Consider the following 15,202-nt stretch of genomic DNA (forward strand, 5'->3'; position numbering starts at 1 on the left):
GGGTTCAACTAAAGTTCACGGTTCAGGCCCCGCCCCTTCGACTTCCACGTCGAGACAACATGTCGTCATGAGCGAGGAATATGCTAGGTCAGTTAGGTCACAGCGACCCCAAGTGGAGCCTCGTCCACTTGTTGTGATCTGAGATTGTTTTCTGTGTGGCTTTTTTTTTTTTTTTTTTTTTTTTTTTACTTTTTTGTGTACTTTTATTTAATTACATTTCTTGTTGGCTAACTTTTTTCCTATTCATGAACAGTTATAATTCCAGTTACTTTACTTAACTGTTTTGAAAATTAATGTATTTTTTTTTTATAAAAAAGGCATATTTCAGATTTGAAATATGAGCACAAAAACACTTATATATTTTAAATACTGCAGATTTGACAAATAACAATTTGAGTAATTCAGTTATTTCTTTAGCAAGCAAAATCATCTGTTACAACCCGAGAATAATATGAAAAACATTTCTGCATGCTTTAAATATTTTCATACCACAAATATTACAAAAGTTTGTCATTTTTATTTATTTATGCTCATTTAATTTTTTAGACTATTTTCTGTTATTCATGATACACTTATTTATTCTATTAAAACTACTATGATGTCTTTTTTCTATTTATTTTCATTTTATTTGACATATTTATATTTTGCTAAAAGTATTAAATTACTGAAAATATTTACTAAAGTATACATCACATGTTATACTGTATTCAAAGACATGCTCAAGAGAACTTAATTTTCAGAAATGTATTTTAAGTCAGAGTTTGTAAAAATAAAATAAAACATTTATTTATTAAATCCACACACAAAAGCAATTATTCTAACATTTTCAATGTAGAGAAATATAAGAAAGATAATAAATTGAAAGAAAAGGTCCATTATAACCGAAACATATATTGGCACTAAACTATCCATCAAACAATATTTGTTCAGTATTTTGTTTATGGTTTCTTTAAAATGTAATAATCAAATATCTACAGATACCAAAATGATTTAATATATTAAAATATATATATGAATAAATATATAATTTTGACATGAGTTGAATGACCTTAAACAGGAAAAGAAATATTTTTTATATAATCATTTAACATTTTACTTTTTCTTTTTTTTTAACAAAATATACCTAACTACCACAAATTGTAATGATAATTTTTTTTATTGTTTTACTAAAAAATCTTTCACAAAAACATACTCCCAGTTCCGTAGGTGAAACCTTCCAAACATAACCATTCCAATAGAACAAAACACAAGCCAGTCAACTGTGGTGAAAGTTTATCTTTTGTATTATAGACAAGAAATACAAAAAAAAAAAAGAATGTACATGTTAGGTGCCCACAAGAGATCTCATAAATAAAAACATAATAAATAAAGAAATAAATACCCTCAGTTCATAACATATTTTTGGTGTCTGTGAATATAAAATCGGAAGAAATTGGAAAAACAAAAATCTAAACATTAAAAGAAAAAGATTGATAGATGTGTTTTTCCTGTGCCACAACCTGAAACAACAACTAGAAGTTTTTCCCTAAATGTGTTTTTTTTGTAGTAGCCTAGTGCACTTCAGAAATATTCTAGCTGACATGGATCACGCATTAACACATCAAACAGTGGGGACCACATACTTTGGAACAAAGACTGAGAGCGCCCACCTGTGTTGAAAATATGTACTACATCTCCATCAAAGCATCAGAAATTTGTATTGCTCAGCTCTTGTTAAAGTCAGAAACTTATTTTATCATGTAGCAGCCTTTACACCAGACACCAGGCAGATCACCATCTTCAGCTAGGTGCGGAGAGATATCAACATATATATATATATATATATATATATATTTAAGGCAGATTTCAATATTTATAGAATTAATTTACTGATGGAAGATGTTGAGCCAAAGTGTAATATCTCCTGATGTGACCATTTGCACAACAAAGACTGCAAGTATTTGATGGTTCCCTGAGAATTTTATTAAAAGCCACATCAATTCAATTCTTTTATGTTAGTGTTAGTAGCTCTTTTGCAGAGGTTAACCCAAACATTGCTCTGAAAACTTTGAATAATTACAATTTGCAAAGACCAAAAAATCAAACATGAGCTTACTGAGGTGTGTGCAAGGTGAAACTTTCTTTAATTCAGATGTAGATTAAATAATTGTTAATCAAGAACCAAGGTTAAAATCCATCTGATAAATCTGCAAAGTAAAAGCCTGGCCAAAATATTTGTGTATTTCACTTCAGATGAGAATAAAGCCATGTTTTGAACATTACATACAAAAAAAACAAACATTACAAGTGGTAATTTTACCAAGACGGTTCTGTTCCGGGGGCTGGTAAAATATTCTGAAAGCCTATTTGTTCAGGAGATGAGGTAATAAGTAGAAAGGCTAAACAGCTAATAGATTCTCCAGCTGCAGCACAAAGTAATCGGTCCACAAAATCCACCACGATTTTCCATGTTAATTAATTTAACCGTTTAAAAAAAACTTATGATGCAAGTTGGTGCTGTGTAGCACAAAAACGGACGTGAACAGTTTTCAGCCAAAGCTTGCACATGTGGTGCCATCAGAATTCTATATTTCCATGGGAAATATAAATATACACAGTTCTTTCATCTGCCTCTCCACACAAAAGCAGAGAAGTCCCAGGTTTAACGAACCACTCTTAACGATGGTGAGGTATGCACTGTTGGGCGTGTGCAGAAAAAGAGGAAAATGAAGGATTAGATTAGAAGACCACGTAAAAACCATCTGACTCATATTTAGATTTAAAATTGACTGTACATGTATTGCACTGCAATAGCTACCTTCCATATCCACTTTTCCCATCGGATTACCCACAACTGTCTGGGCTGTCAGCGTCCTCCTCAGCAGCAGGCTCAACCAGGCGCTCATATGAGAAAGCCAGCATCATCTGCATTAAAAATATTACATCACTATTAATGCAAAACGTGATAAGCTGTTTGGTGAGAAGCCTCCCTTCTATAATGTTTTCTGTTATCTACCTTCCGGTCACGGCTTTGCTATTTTTTTCCACCAAAGTTTCTCAGGATTGAATTAAAGGTTTGATTCCTAAAAGGTCTTTCTCTAATATTTCACCAAGGACAACAAAAAGAAGAGCTACTGTGAATCCAAAGAAAAATACATCCCACATTTTAAACACTTTTTTTAAAAATTAATTGTAGCACAAAGCTACAGTATATTAAATGGTAATTATTAAATAGGACTGCTGCTGAGTGAATGCTGAAAACTTCAAAGTTGAAATATATTTTTTTATAATAACATCCTTTAGAGAGAAAATAATGAAAAACAAAAGACAGGGCTGTGAACGGAGCCTCGTGGTGCAGCCAGTTTGGAACTGTATGGCTTCCTTTTACCTGATTTTAAGTGCACACACAGTTAGTGTGTCCCTCACAGGCACACAGCTTGGTTTTGTTTTCTTATTTCTCTGTGATAGTGGAAACATTTGCTCGTCGGGCTGTGGTTTGCTCACGCTTCATTTCAAGCTTTATAAGCATTTTGTTATGCTTGTTTGTTCCCTAATCCAAGTAAAGCTCCTAGCTATAAGATGTCAACTCACATCTACTATTCCTAACGTTAAACTGTTTACTGTTGTTTGTTTGTTTCTTATTTGTCCCAATTAGATTCTCACTGTAATTTTGGCTCAAAAAGGGAATGAGATGCACATTTACACAAATTACAGGGTCCGATTTTCAACACTGCCACATGGGCAGTGGGGGCAAACCAAAGAGTACTTGTCTATTTTTATTTATATGAGCCGAAGGCAAAAGTGTTGGGCGACAAGAGGGTGTGGGGATTCATTTTAATTATCCTCTCACACACAGTAACATCACTCACATCGAATAAATGGAAATTGGTAATGTGCTGGAGATTAGACTATATGCTTTTAATGTTGAATTAATATTTATATTTGTGGAGATTCTGCAAGTTCCCAACTCAGGAGAAACAAAAAATTTGTCATCTAATTTTCAGATTAGATCAGATGATTAAATATTTTCTGTCACTTACCGTTAGCAGCGCCAGCAGTGCCATCATCACCCCCAACATGATATACATGTTCTCAGTAAGGCCACCGGCCCACAGAGGGCCCAGGATGGTAGCTAGACCTCCCACTGAGCGCCGCACCCCCTGACTGAATCCTACAAATCAAAAGACAACAAATTAATTCATAAAATTCAATGAAACCCACTGCCACTGAATTTAAAACACTTATTCTTCATGAAACACTTTGAATGACCTGTAAAGAGGCAAAAGAATATTATATACCAGGGTTTTTCAAACCACCGCCAGAGTTCTTGGGGGGGGGGGGTGGACGTGAGATTTTTTTTTTTGCAGAACCTGCCTTGGGCCTGTTGCTACCTCATGGGAAGCTCCCAGTGTTGCTCTGCCAGAATCTCGCGCGATTTGCGGAGCCGTGAACTGGGTGTCAATGCAAATCGCGAGAGATTTGGACGGACCAGGAAAAGCAGTGCTGGGAGCTTCCGCTACAAACAAGCTTAAAACATAGACTTATTAAAAAATTTTAAACACCCAATACACAGCAGCTGTGTATTGGGTGTTTACTCTCACACCCCATAGGCTACCATTCAAAAAGCAATGTGTCCCTGTGTCCACTAGATGGTGACATTTCTCACCTTGCGTCTTCTCAGCAGTGACTTTGGAGAACAGGGAAACTTGGGCCACAGCTACAAATGGCAAACCCAAAACCTGCAGAAACACCCCAATGACGAACTCAGTCAGCTGCCATGGAAACCCACCTACAGGACACACAAAAGTGCAATGGAAGAGAAAACAGTGATTAAAGATGACTCATATGCGGAGTAGTGCTTACTTTGGATCTAGTTCAGGCCATATGTTGAGTATGTGTACCCAGACTTGACAGTGCTGAATAATAACTTAAATTGCAGTGCTGGCCGACCTAGTGGGTTGGCCAGGAAGATGAGGCACCAGACACCAGAGATGTTGCAGATGGCCAAACCGATGGCTAGGACCACCCTCTCGGCAACACGCCGGCTCAGCCAGCGCACAAAGAGGAAGCCGGCGATCACCTCCACGCCGCAGAGACAGTACATCACGCTGTTCTCCAGCTCCCCGTAGCCAAAGTACTTCTGAGTCATTGGAGTCACCATGGTCTGAGGAGGGGAACAGTGAAGAGTTCATACAAGTCTCACAGTCTCTAATTTGCTTTAAACATATTTTGTCATTTTAAATCACTGCACTGCACTAAGATTAAACAAGTGAGGACTGATTTAGGAAATATAAAGGGGAAATAAACTTTACTACACCTCCAATGCTGTCTGGTTGAAGAGAGTGATGAACTGAGCAGCCAGCAGCACAACCACCTCTTCTCTCAGGAACTCTACAGGGGCCAAAAGAAAATTGGAGAGAGGAGACAGACAAAGGACCGCAAGGCCAGAGCAGAAAGACACAGGGCGTGAGAGAGATAAATTAAGTTGTGTACTGGAATTTCCACCACTTTAAATGACATACAGTACCACACTTTGTTGTTTGAGAAAATTGGATGTACTTTTTTTTGACACATGTTTACCTGTTTACTTAATTAGTCAATCAAAGCAATTTGTCTACTAATCCACTCTTACACTGTATAGAAATAAATAGAAGCCACTTAGGTAGGAAGGTTTGAGAAGGCTTTCAGAAGAAATTCACTTATTTACCTAATTAACTGTTGTTTACCTCGGGATATGCTGAAATTCTTAAAGGAGCTGGGAGACTCTTGGGTTCCTGACGGCGGTGGAGAGGGAGGTGGGGAGATATGATTGGGCCTGGCATTGGAGGCGGCAGAGATGTTGTCTCCTGAGGGGCTGGGTGTCACCACTGAGCCATAGGAGCCCTGTAGCTCTTGGGACCTCATTAGTGGCTTTCCCTCATCATCTTCCTCAGCATTTTCCTCTTCCTCATCTTCCGCGAACCCTCGCTCGTGCTCTTCTTCCTCGCTCTTGCTTGCTGAACTATCCTGTGCCTTCTTTCTTTCCAGAGGTGGTAGGTCCCAGTACATGAAGACCACCACCAGCTGGATGAGAATCCACAGCAGGCACATGAACAACTGCAAGGTGGCGAAGGAGAAGTGTTACGGCTTGTGCAAGAATATGCTACTAAGGGACAAAGTACCAAACTTTTGTCCTTACCCCAGGTGCAGTGTATTTATTAACCACAAAAGGACCCACGTGGAAATCACACAGCCTCAGGAAGATATTAAATGCTGGACCTGTGTCAACCACAAAGTAAAAACATGTATTTAACCATATGTAAAACACCACAATGAATCACTCTACATAGTCTGGGTAAGCAGCAAATGAATCTCAAAAGGAAGTACAATCAAAGAGTCTTTTTGTTTGATTCATTGTATGTAATTGCCCGTGACCTTTCATTAATGTCCTATGAACATTCATTATGTGAAACGTGTCAGGAGGCTCGACTGCCAGTGATCTCTGCTCATTCAAATCTGGGAAAGCAGCGGGAATCTTGTGATATTTTCCATGCAAAGGATAAAGGTCCATTACAATTCATAACATGCAATCCAAATGATCAGCAGGCGGCCTCTGATATTTGCCAGCAGAGAACAGGGAGAAGACTAACCAATCAGAAGGCCAGCTTGTCGACATGCCATAACAGCAGCAAACACTGTAGCACGATCCTCCGGAGCAGTGCTTCTGGTCAGGAAGCCAAAGATAGATGAGCCGGCACCCGTGCCAATGCCTGAAGAAAATACATATTTCATTAGAAACTGTCATGACTGAAACACTGAGATTGAAACCTGGAGCTCTGCGTCCTGGTCAGAAAGTGATATACATCATCATTACGTGATGTGAACTTGTGTCTTTTCAGATGAGAGTACTTGATCTTGCCAAGCTATGCTGTTTGGGATGACTGATGTACTGTAATCTACAGGCATCCAATCTGCTAAATGGATCATGGGTACCAGTATTATTTTGTACATACTGACCTGCTACCAATCTGCTTGACAGTAAGAGCCACTTGGAGTAGCCCATGAAATACATGAAATTACCTGGAGAGTAAAAGGAGCAGAAGAACAACAAAGTTAATGGTAAAACATTAAACTTCAAATGGACCATGTGTAAATGCTTAACTTAAAACTGCAACATCACCACGTTAAACTCAGTTGTTGTTCTCTGAGTAAAGAAAACTCACCAACTATCTCAAAAATATTGGCAAACAAGATGAGCTTCTTGGTCGTTCGTGTTCTGTCAGACAAGTGGCCAAAGAGCGGTCCTGACAGGAGGCCACTCAAGCTGAATGCTGACAGGGCCAAACCCAGGAAGTAAGGTGCTGCATCTAAAGTCTGCAAGTACATCCATATTGTGGGCAATATTACAGCTGTGGAGACAGAAGTGAGGGGCATTAGTTTTCAGTTTCATTGAAGGCCAGTATCCTATAAAATATTGCCATTCTTCAATATTTGCTTTTAAAAACAGGTACATGCCTGTCAAAAAGAGTTTAAAAAATCCAAGCATAGTTTACTTATCATTTCAACAAGGCTTTGGGCTTATTAATAGGGTGCAATGACAATGTATATATTACTGAGTCATCTCTTAGCAGATGCTTTGGAAATACACCACCCACACTGCACTTGTATGAGCATAATAACAGATAATCACAACAAAGATGCATTAGCATCACATTGTGACCAAAATGACCTCACTTAGTCGGCTTAATTACCATAAGTTAACGCAATACTTTTTACTTCATGTGTAGTGGTATTAATTCTTTTTAATTAGTGCTTGTGTTTCATGTTGTTGAATGAAGATCCAGAGGGAAGCAAAGATGGGGGTGGTGCGAGGCCTCAGATGATGTCTGTCTGTCGTGTTTTCCTTTATAGTGCTATAGGCTACTGCAAGAGCTAGGCTACTACACGAGAAGCCTACACTGTGAATTTAACTTGAGCTGCAGCTTCGTGTCCCCGCTAGTCATTCCAGACATATTATCACATAAACAAAGGACAGTGCTGATCCACTACAACACAAATTCAATTTCAGGGTCTGAAGACACACAATGAAATAAGTTCTCAGCAAATTCCAGACAGGAAATAATTGCTCAAATTTTCTTGACATCTGCAGGAATGTTATGGTTGAATCACTCTGAGACACTTTTTATGTGAGAGTGGTAAAACTACTACTAGCCTACTTGTCATGCACATGGACTTTTGCTTTGTTGTCACATGTTTCTCGGACATTTCATTTGCACTGAGCAAGCAAAAGAATATATAACCCCCTGCATAGGCTCGATTTGTTACAGCATATTTTACTTGATTCCATTACAGTGAGCTGCAAAGCAAAGCAATCAGGCCGTTCTGTGAGATTGCTTACACTTATGTCTTTTCAGCTGGGTCTAAAAGTCGAAGAGGGCCCAAAATAGAGACATTTGGACACCACTATAAGAGCATATGATTTTATACACCTTCCAAAATAAAGAACCAAATATTCAGTAGCATTTGATCAGCGTTTTTTTCTTTTAATGTTTTTATTAGGCCTACATATGGCGACCATAATTTCAATCATGGCTTTAAGTGACATTTGAGTTAACTAGGCCCATGTAATGTGCTGACTAAAACTAAAGTTTGACTTCAATTCTGTCCATTCTAGAGTAGGGATCAGGAACATCCAAGTATTGCAAAGTAGCTAGGGAGGAAACAGCCAGACCATTGCACAAGCTGTTTTTAGAAACAAACAATTCACTGGACCTGACAGACTTGTTTTTGTAAGGTTGAGGCTGCAGTGGGAGGTTTTTGACTCCCCCTTACTTCTTGTATTATTTCCAAGTCTTCAAATAAAAAAGAAAAGAAGAAGAAGAAAAAGAATAGAATAGGCGGATGACCAGATACGCACATCATCAAGTTACTGTCTGCTCCATATCCCCAAAGTGTGACAGTGATTAGGCAAATTCAGTCTCTTTAACACACTGGTTTTAAATGTACTGTAGCATAGCCTATGTCTGCCTTAATCTACAACAGCTTCATAATGAAATATGACTTTGTTGTTATTACACGCATTCAAACATTTAGACGTTCACAGGAGGGTTACGACAACATCCCAAAAATAGATCTCACCATATTCCACACCGCTGAGAAGGAAAATGAGCCCAATAGTGAAGAATGTCAGCTTCCTTTTCCGCTTATAATCCATCGTATTTGTCTTTTCCAACCTGTCTACACTTCGACTGTCCACAGTTCATTCTTCTCCAACATACATTTCCATGGTTGTCTCTCCACTAAACACCGCATCTGACATAATCCTGAGTGCGGTGCTTCCAATTACAGCCGACAGCGAGGACATAGCTATACAAACAAGTCTGCCAGCGTCCTGTTGGAGAAATGCATAAGACAGAAAGGCATATTGTTCACGGTGAAATAGGATCGACTCAAGTTAATTTCCGTAAGGCGAAACAAACTCCTTCCACAGGTAAAATACCTACGGAACCTGCAGCTCTGCAAACATTGCACAAGTGAGTGCACCCGAGTCGCTCCTGCGCAGTTACAGCAGAGATTACAGCCAACCTACATCACTTCCTGTCGACTCAATTGGTCCAGCTTGTATAGGATGGCCTATGGAAACGTTTTTGCTGATATCCAAATTATTTGTTGGCTCCAGATCTACTTTATTATCAATTTATATTATTTAATTATTTATTTATTTTCCAATTTTAATAAATCTTATTTCCCCTCTTATGTCATTTAAATTGTTATGTTTTGATATTGGGTTATTGTGCTTATAATAAAAACAGAAACCAAAGAAAAATCTATACTGAACAACAAACACCATGGCCAAGCCAAAAACGCGGATCCCTCAATGCTTTATCTGATCATTCTGTGTAGTCACTTGACTGACACTGAGCCAAAGCAAGAGTCATGTCATTTATTGTCACAGCAAAATGAAGGAAGTCATTCAAAAGACTGAAGTGGGTGAACACACATCTTAAGGTGCAGTAGAAAGTCATCTTGGAAGAAGTTGAAATAGAAAAATACTATTGTTTTATCTTTCTTTAATATTATGTTAAAACAAAGTAAATCACAATGAATATAAAAACAACAATAATATGGACTATTATCAACTGCAACATATCAAAGGTTCAAAAAGGTGCATGTCATAACATAATGTGCCTTAGGAGGTTGCAGGGAGCTTACTTTGAATTAGATATCCATGCCAACAAATGAACCAAATTTCCAGTGAACTATATGGCTGACCCTAACCCTTAACCAAGTGGACATGTGAACCAGAGACTCAAAATATGTCATCATGATGCATCAGAGGTACAAACTCTAATTTGCATCCCATGATGGTGATTTTAAAGATTTCTGAGACTTTTTTCTCTAGAATAACTTCTCTGATGCAAAATATTGAATTGTGATCACATATTGCACATTGTCAGCTGCACATCATACCACACCCCAAAGATGTTCAATTGGATTCAGATCTGGTGACTATAGGGAGGCCACCGAAGGACACTAATGTCATTGTCATCATGAATATTGTTTGAGACGGGTTTTGCTCATGGTGTATTATTATGGTGGAAATATCTATTAGAAGATGGTCATTTGAAACCATATAAGTGTGCACATGATCAGCAATGTCATATAGGCTATGTGATTCAAATGATAATTGATTGGTATTATGAGGCCTAAAGAAAGAAAGCAGCCTCTCAGTAATGTGTTGACTCTGACCAGAGAACTGCCTCTCGCAATTTTTTGTTTTTCACACCATTCTGAGTAAACTCTAAAGTGTGACAATCCCAGGGGATCAGAAGTAAAACAGCTCACGCCACCGTGATCAAATTTCCCCTCATTTCTAGACTTTAGACTTTAGACTGATTGTCCCTTTAGGGAAATTCTATATTACAGCACCTCTTCATTTCACATTCCACCACAGGGACATTTCTCATGTTTGATGTGAGCATTAACTGAAGCTCCTGACCTGTACCTGCATGATTTGACCCATTGCACTGCTGTCACATTATAAGATTAGTTGATATTTGCACGAGTAAGCACTTGCTCAGGTGTCATATGATATTAAGGAACATCTGTGTTAAACAGTATGCAATATACCCCCCCCCCCCCCCCCCCCCCTAAAGGCTACATGTTCATGTTACAGCATCACTCCAAATGTTTCCCCAAATGAAAAACATTTCCAAGCAGATATCAGGAGTCTGTGAGTCATTGGCAGTGTTATGCTCCATCCTGTGACATCCATTACCGCTGACATTGAGGAGCCTGTGTTGCACACAAATGCTGCCTCTTCACCCCCTAATTCAATTTTCTGTCCACCCAGAGTCCACATTTTAGTTTGCTGCAGTCCAAGCAAATATAGAACAGTTGCCTATGGCAGCTCGGGTAATGACGTCCCATCTGTAAGCTGGGAGCAAAATAATTTAATTTCCTAAAATACTTGCAGAGTATCAAGTCAAGATCTCAAGTTCAGCAAGCCGAGGCTGTTTGGTTGAAGGATTTTTCATGAACACAAAGCAATAAAAATTAGGTTTTAGATGAAAAAAATCTAAAGCAAAAAAGATAGCAGACAGCCACGCACTGGGTCTTAGAAAAAATGATTTAAAAACTGCAATTAACTGGAAGCAGCACCTTGCAGATAAATGTTCCAGCTACTCCATATGACTGAATACTTCTCATTAGTACTGTAATAAAGGAGCAGCTGCGGCTAAGGAGGTGGAGTGGGGCGTCCATTAAATCAGAGGGATGGTGGTGTCCCTGTGCAATATTCAGATCTCCAAACTGCAACTGACGGCTGTTTCATTAATGTGTGTGAATGGGTGAATATGACATGTTCTATGGTGTGATTTGAGTGGTGTCTAACTAAAAGCACAATGTAATTGCAGTCGATTTACCATTCAGTTTGCACCAACAGGCTGTTACCTAGATGAACCTTGTTTCTGGAGAGAGGTGTTGAGCATGCATCAAATCTATTCCTTCTATACTTCAACTTGAGCTTAAACACTAAAGAAAAAGGGTGTTTTTTAATAACGAATGAATGATAAAAGGTGACTGACAATTGACAGAAAAGAATCCTTTTGTATAAAATCTTTATTTACAGTTTGCCAGCAGATGGAAGTTGTAGTATTTCTTTTAAGTATCACAGTCTTTAGTCCGTCCTTCTCCATGGAGGAACCTTTTCATAACTATAAGAGTAAAAAACAACATATTTTCTACATCCTCCATGTGTTCTGTGTGTGAGCCGGTCTCGGAGCTCTTGGCCATGTGCTGCAGACTTGGAAATAAAAATGTTTTCAGTCCGCAGCTCAGTATGACTTTAAGGTTGACTGCAGCGGTGGAAGGACCAGGGTAAGAGGACAGGCAGAGTCGGGTTTTAAAAGGCCAGTTTCTTCATGAGGAGGTAAACCCTGGAGTCCACCTCAAAGCCGTGAAGGTTGTTGGCATCTCCCTGCAGCCTCATGAGGAGGCCACCGTATGACACGTAGGCAGAGCTGAAAGAAGAAACATGGATGAAACTTAATAAGATAATGTTATCTTATATATATAGGCCATATCTGATGTACATGTCACTATCTCAAAAGTTTTTATGTGCAAGTGCATGCATTCCCTTTTCACTATGACCTATTGATAATAGATACACCTATAACGCTTTTTTCAGGCAAGGTAAATAATGACCATAGCAGATTTTATAATCATGTTTGTTGTATTGTGTTCCAAATTCATTAGAATCATCATATAATTTGCTAAAACGCTTTATTAACACATGTATAACTCACAGGCGTGTGGCTGCTTCTGTTGAAGTCTCATCGCCTTCAATCTTGTAAACCTTCCCGTACATCACGTAGTCAAACTGGTCCGCTCTGGAAATTTAAACAGAGTAAAATGAGAGCTCAAATCTTAGCCAGCAAAAACAGTTCATACCTCAAGGAAGGGTTGACCTAAGAGTACTACGGATAAATGTTATTAGATCATTTGATAAAAATGTTCAACAAACAGCATGTGTTGGTAATATTACACACATCAACATGAAAAGCAAATGTCATACCTTGACGGCCGGTCATCCTGAGGATTATACTCTCCATCATCTGGAGTTCCATCTTCATATAACGTACTGGCAATAACCAGTCTGAATTTGTCACCTTGATGAAATGGAGACAGGAGACCAGACTGAGTTTATCGTGACACTGTACCATTGGACCTTGGGTAGTGATGAGTTTTTGATGCATGGTTCTATGTGTCTGTATCTCAAGGTTCACTGATATCTACTGCTCAGATAAAACTTTTGGTTGGGAGTGGAGTGGTACATTACACAGTTAAACTAAATGTGTGCTAGAGTTCGCAAACAAAAGTCAAACGTTGTGAGAGTCAGTGAGTAGGCCTATACCCAAAACATTTAAGCAATCACTTTCTTCAAATGACAGGTGATGGTTTTTACTTTTAAAAAAGGTGTAAATTAATGGCCTTGTGTTTTAGTACAAAGAAGAATCACACTGTGACTAATGCGACATAATCAACAATTTATTTCCAATCTTTAAAAATAAACAAAGGACAAAAGGCTACATTCTTACCAAGATCGACAGGATAGATCTGTATGTTCACATCCAGAATGAGGTCCATCTTGAAGGATTCACTTTCACAATGTAGACGAGACACTGCATCAAAGAAAAATCACATCCATTATATCTCTGCTTTGATTTGCACTAAAAATAATAATTAAAAAAAACACCTGGGTCATCAGCTTGATGGATGCTACACTTAATTTATGATTTTTAATTATTTTTTACAAGCAATCTGTATGATGATTAACTATTCACAGCAATGTTGAATATATACAGTAAGTAATACAGCAAGTAGAGACCATTGACTGTTACCATATAGAATGCAAAGCCTTCGAATGCCCTCTTCTTCAGCCTTGTTTAATAAATACATTTCACAAACCTCTGTCAAATTTCTTGCCATCTGGATCAATGTCTTTTACATCAAAGATGTCTTCAAACAGAATTCCAGCCATCTCTGTTGTGGTCTATGAACCTGGAAAGAAACAAGAAATTAAGTAGGTAGAAAGAATGGAAGAACAAAAGGAAAATAAATTAATATTGAATGGCATGTGTAGATGGCATCTGGCTTCAATGCTGCACACGTATGATGAGGACTTAAATATCTGTCATTTCTAGATCTATATGACACGTAAATATTTATCTATTAGCATGATAGAAAAAAAATAGTGTGTTATATAGTTTAATGGTGTATTGCCATGTGCACTGACAAATAGGCTATACAATAATTATCCTCAAGCAACAAAGCATTGATAGGGTAGCAGCATGATGGTAAACAAACATTAGCACTATATCAAACCTAATTGCATACCAAGATCACATCAAACAAACTGCCAAGATTGAAAATATTATAATTGAGATTAAATGTTTTACATGACTAAGACCACTCTGATACATTCATTTACTTGAATACAATAAATGTCCATCACACCTTTTGTCCTGGACCTCGTTCAAATCCATAATGGTAGTGCATTCTCACAACTAAAAACAATACACCGGCTCCCACTGACCAAAATAGGACAAATTCAGTGTAGCCCATGTGAGACATGAACACCAACTCTTAACTATTGTAAAAACATTGTTGACTCTTTACTACACTCACTCGACCAACAACGGTGCTGCCATTCATAATTTGACTTTTAGCCAAAGTTGCAATGTCTTTAATCTCTTTCATTCCAGCATAGTTTTAATAACGTTAACTACCAACTTTAGCAGCGTATCCTGTTCAGGTTAGCTGTTAGCTTTAGCATGTTGAATACACACACTCCCCCTCTCCCACTTACCTCAAATAAGACGGAGCTCTTGTATTAGTCTGTGCACACTCCAACGTCGCAATAACCCGGTTTCTCTCTGTGGTTGTATGCTAGAAAACACGTTAGACTGACACTTCATTCATTACTATATGAAACAAACTGTACCGCGCAGGAACAATGTGCGCGACCTGTGACACGCAAAGTACTTCCGGTTGAAAATGCAACCTCCTTGCTAATCATGCTAGCATCATTGGAAATAATGTCAGAATTGTGTATTACACACGCAAGGACAGTATACGTAACACACATAATGGTTAAAACATGTAAACGCAAGCTTACGTTATAGCTACTTAGCCGTCTTTACTGGATGAAGTATGTTATTGAATTTTACACCTTGAAAATGGA

At 38.2% G+C, this 15,202-nt stretch overlaps 2 protein-coding genes across 4 annotated transcripts; both read right to left on the reverse strand.

The window, feature by feature from the left end:
* Positions 1-1,308: 1,308 nt before the first annotated feature.
* On the reverse strand, positions 1,309-9,531 carry mfsd8l1 (major facilitator superfamily domain containing 8-like 1). Of its 3 annotated transcripts, none has more exons than XM_083969681.1 (13): positions 9,458-9,531; positions 9,097-9,349; positions 7,182-7,367; positions 6,976-7,038; positions 6,609-6,728; positions 6,158-6,237; positions 5,706-6,075; positions 5,297-5,370; positions 4,930-5,143; positions 4,646-4,768; positions 4,020-4,150; positions 2,798-2,904; positions 1,309-2,676 (listed from the first exon to the last, which is right to left on the reverse strand). In XM_083969681.1, the coding sequence occupies exons 2-12, from the start codon at positions 9,170-9,172 to the stop codon at positions 2,824-2,826; spliced, it is 1,518 nt and encodes a 505-aa protein (XP_083825807.1). In that variant the 5' UTR covers positions 9,173-9,349; positions 9,458-9,531; the 3' UTR covers positions 1,309-2,676; positions 2,798-2,823. The 3 variants fall into 3 exon arrangements, with proteins under 3 accessions (XP_083825807.1, XP_083825808.1, XP_083825806.1); XM_083969682.1 differs by having other exon boundaries at positions 9,462-9,504; XM_083969680.1 differs by having other exon boundaries at positions 9,097-9,500.
* A 2,592-nt stretch (positions 9,532-12,123) lies between these two features.
* Positions 12,124-14,996, reverse strand: polr2h (RNA polymerase II, I and III subunit H). Its single transcript, XM_083970233.1, has 6 exons — positions 14,828-14,996; positions 13,927-14,019; positions 13,557-13,640; positions 13,034-13,127; positions 12,765-12,848; positions 12,124-12,479 (listed from the first exon to the last, which is right to left on the reverse strand). Exons 2-6 carry the CDS (start codon positions 13,997-13,999, stop codon positions 12,362-12,364), a joined length of 453 nt encoding a protein of 150 aa, XP_083826359.1. The 5' UTR covers positions 14,000-14,019; positions 14,828-14,996; the 3' UTR covers positions 12,124-12,361.
* Positions 14,997-15,202: the final 206 nt, after the last annotated feature.

This window comes from Trachurus trachurus (assembly GCF_905171665.1).
Source record: "Trachurus trachurus genome assembly, chromosome: 4".
Lineage (NCBI taxonomy): Eukaryota > Metazoa > Chordata > Actinopteri > Carangiformes > Carangidae > Trachurus > Trachurus trachurus.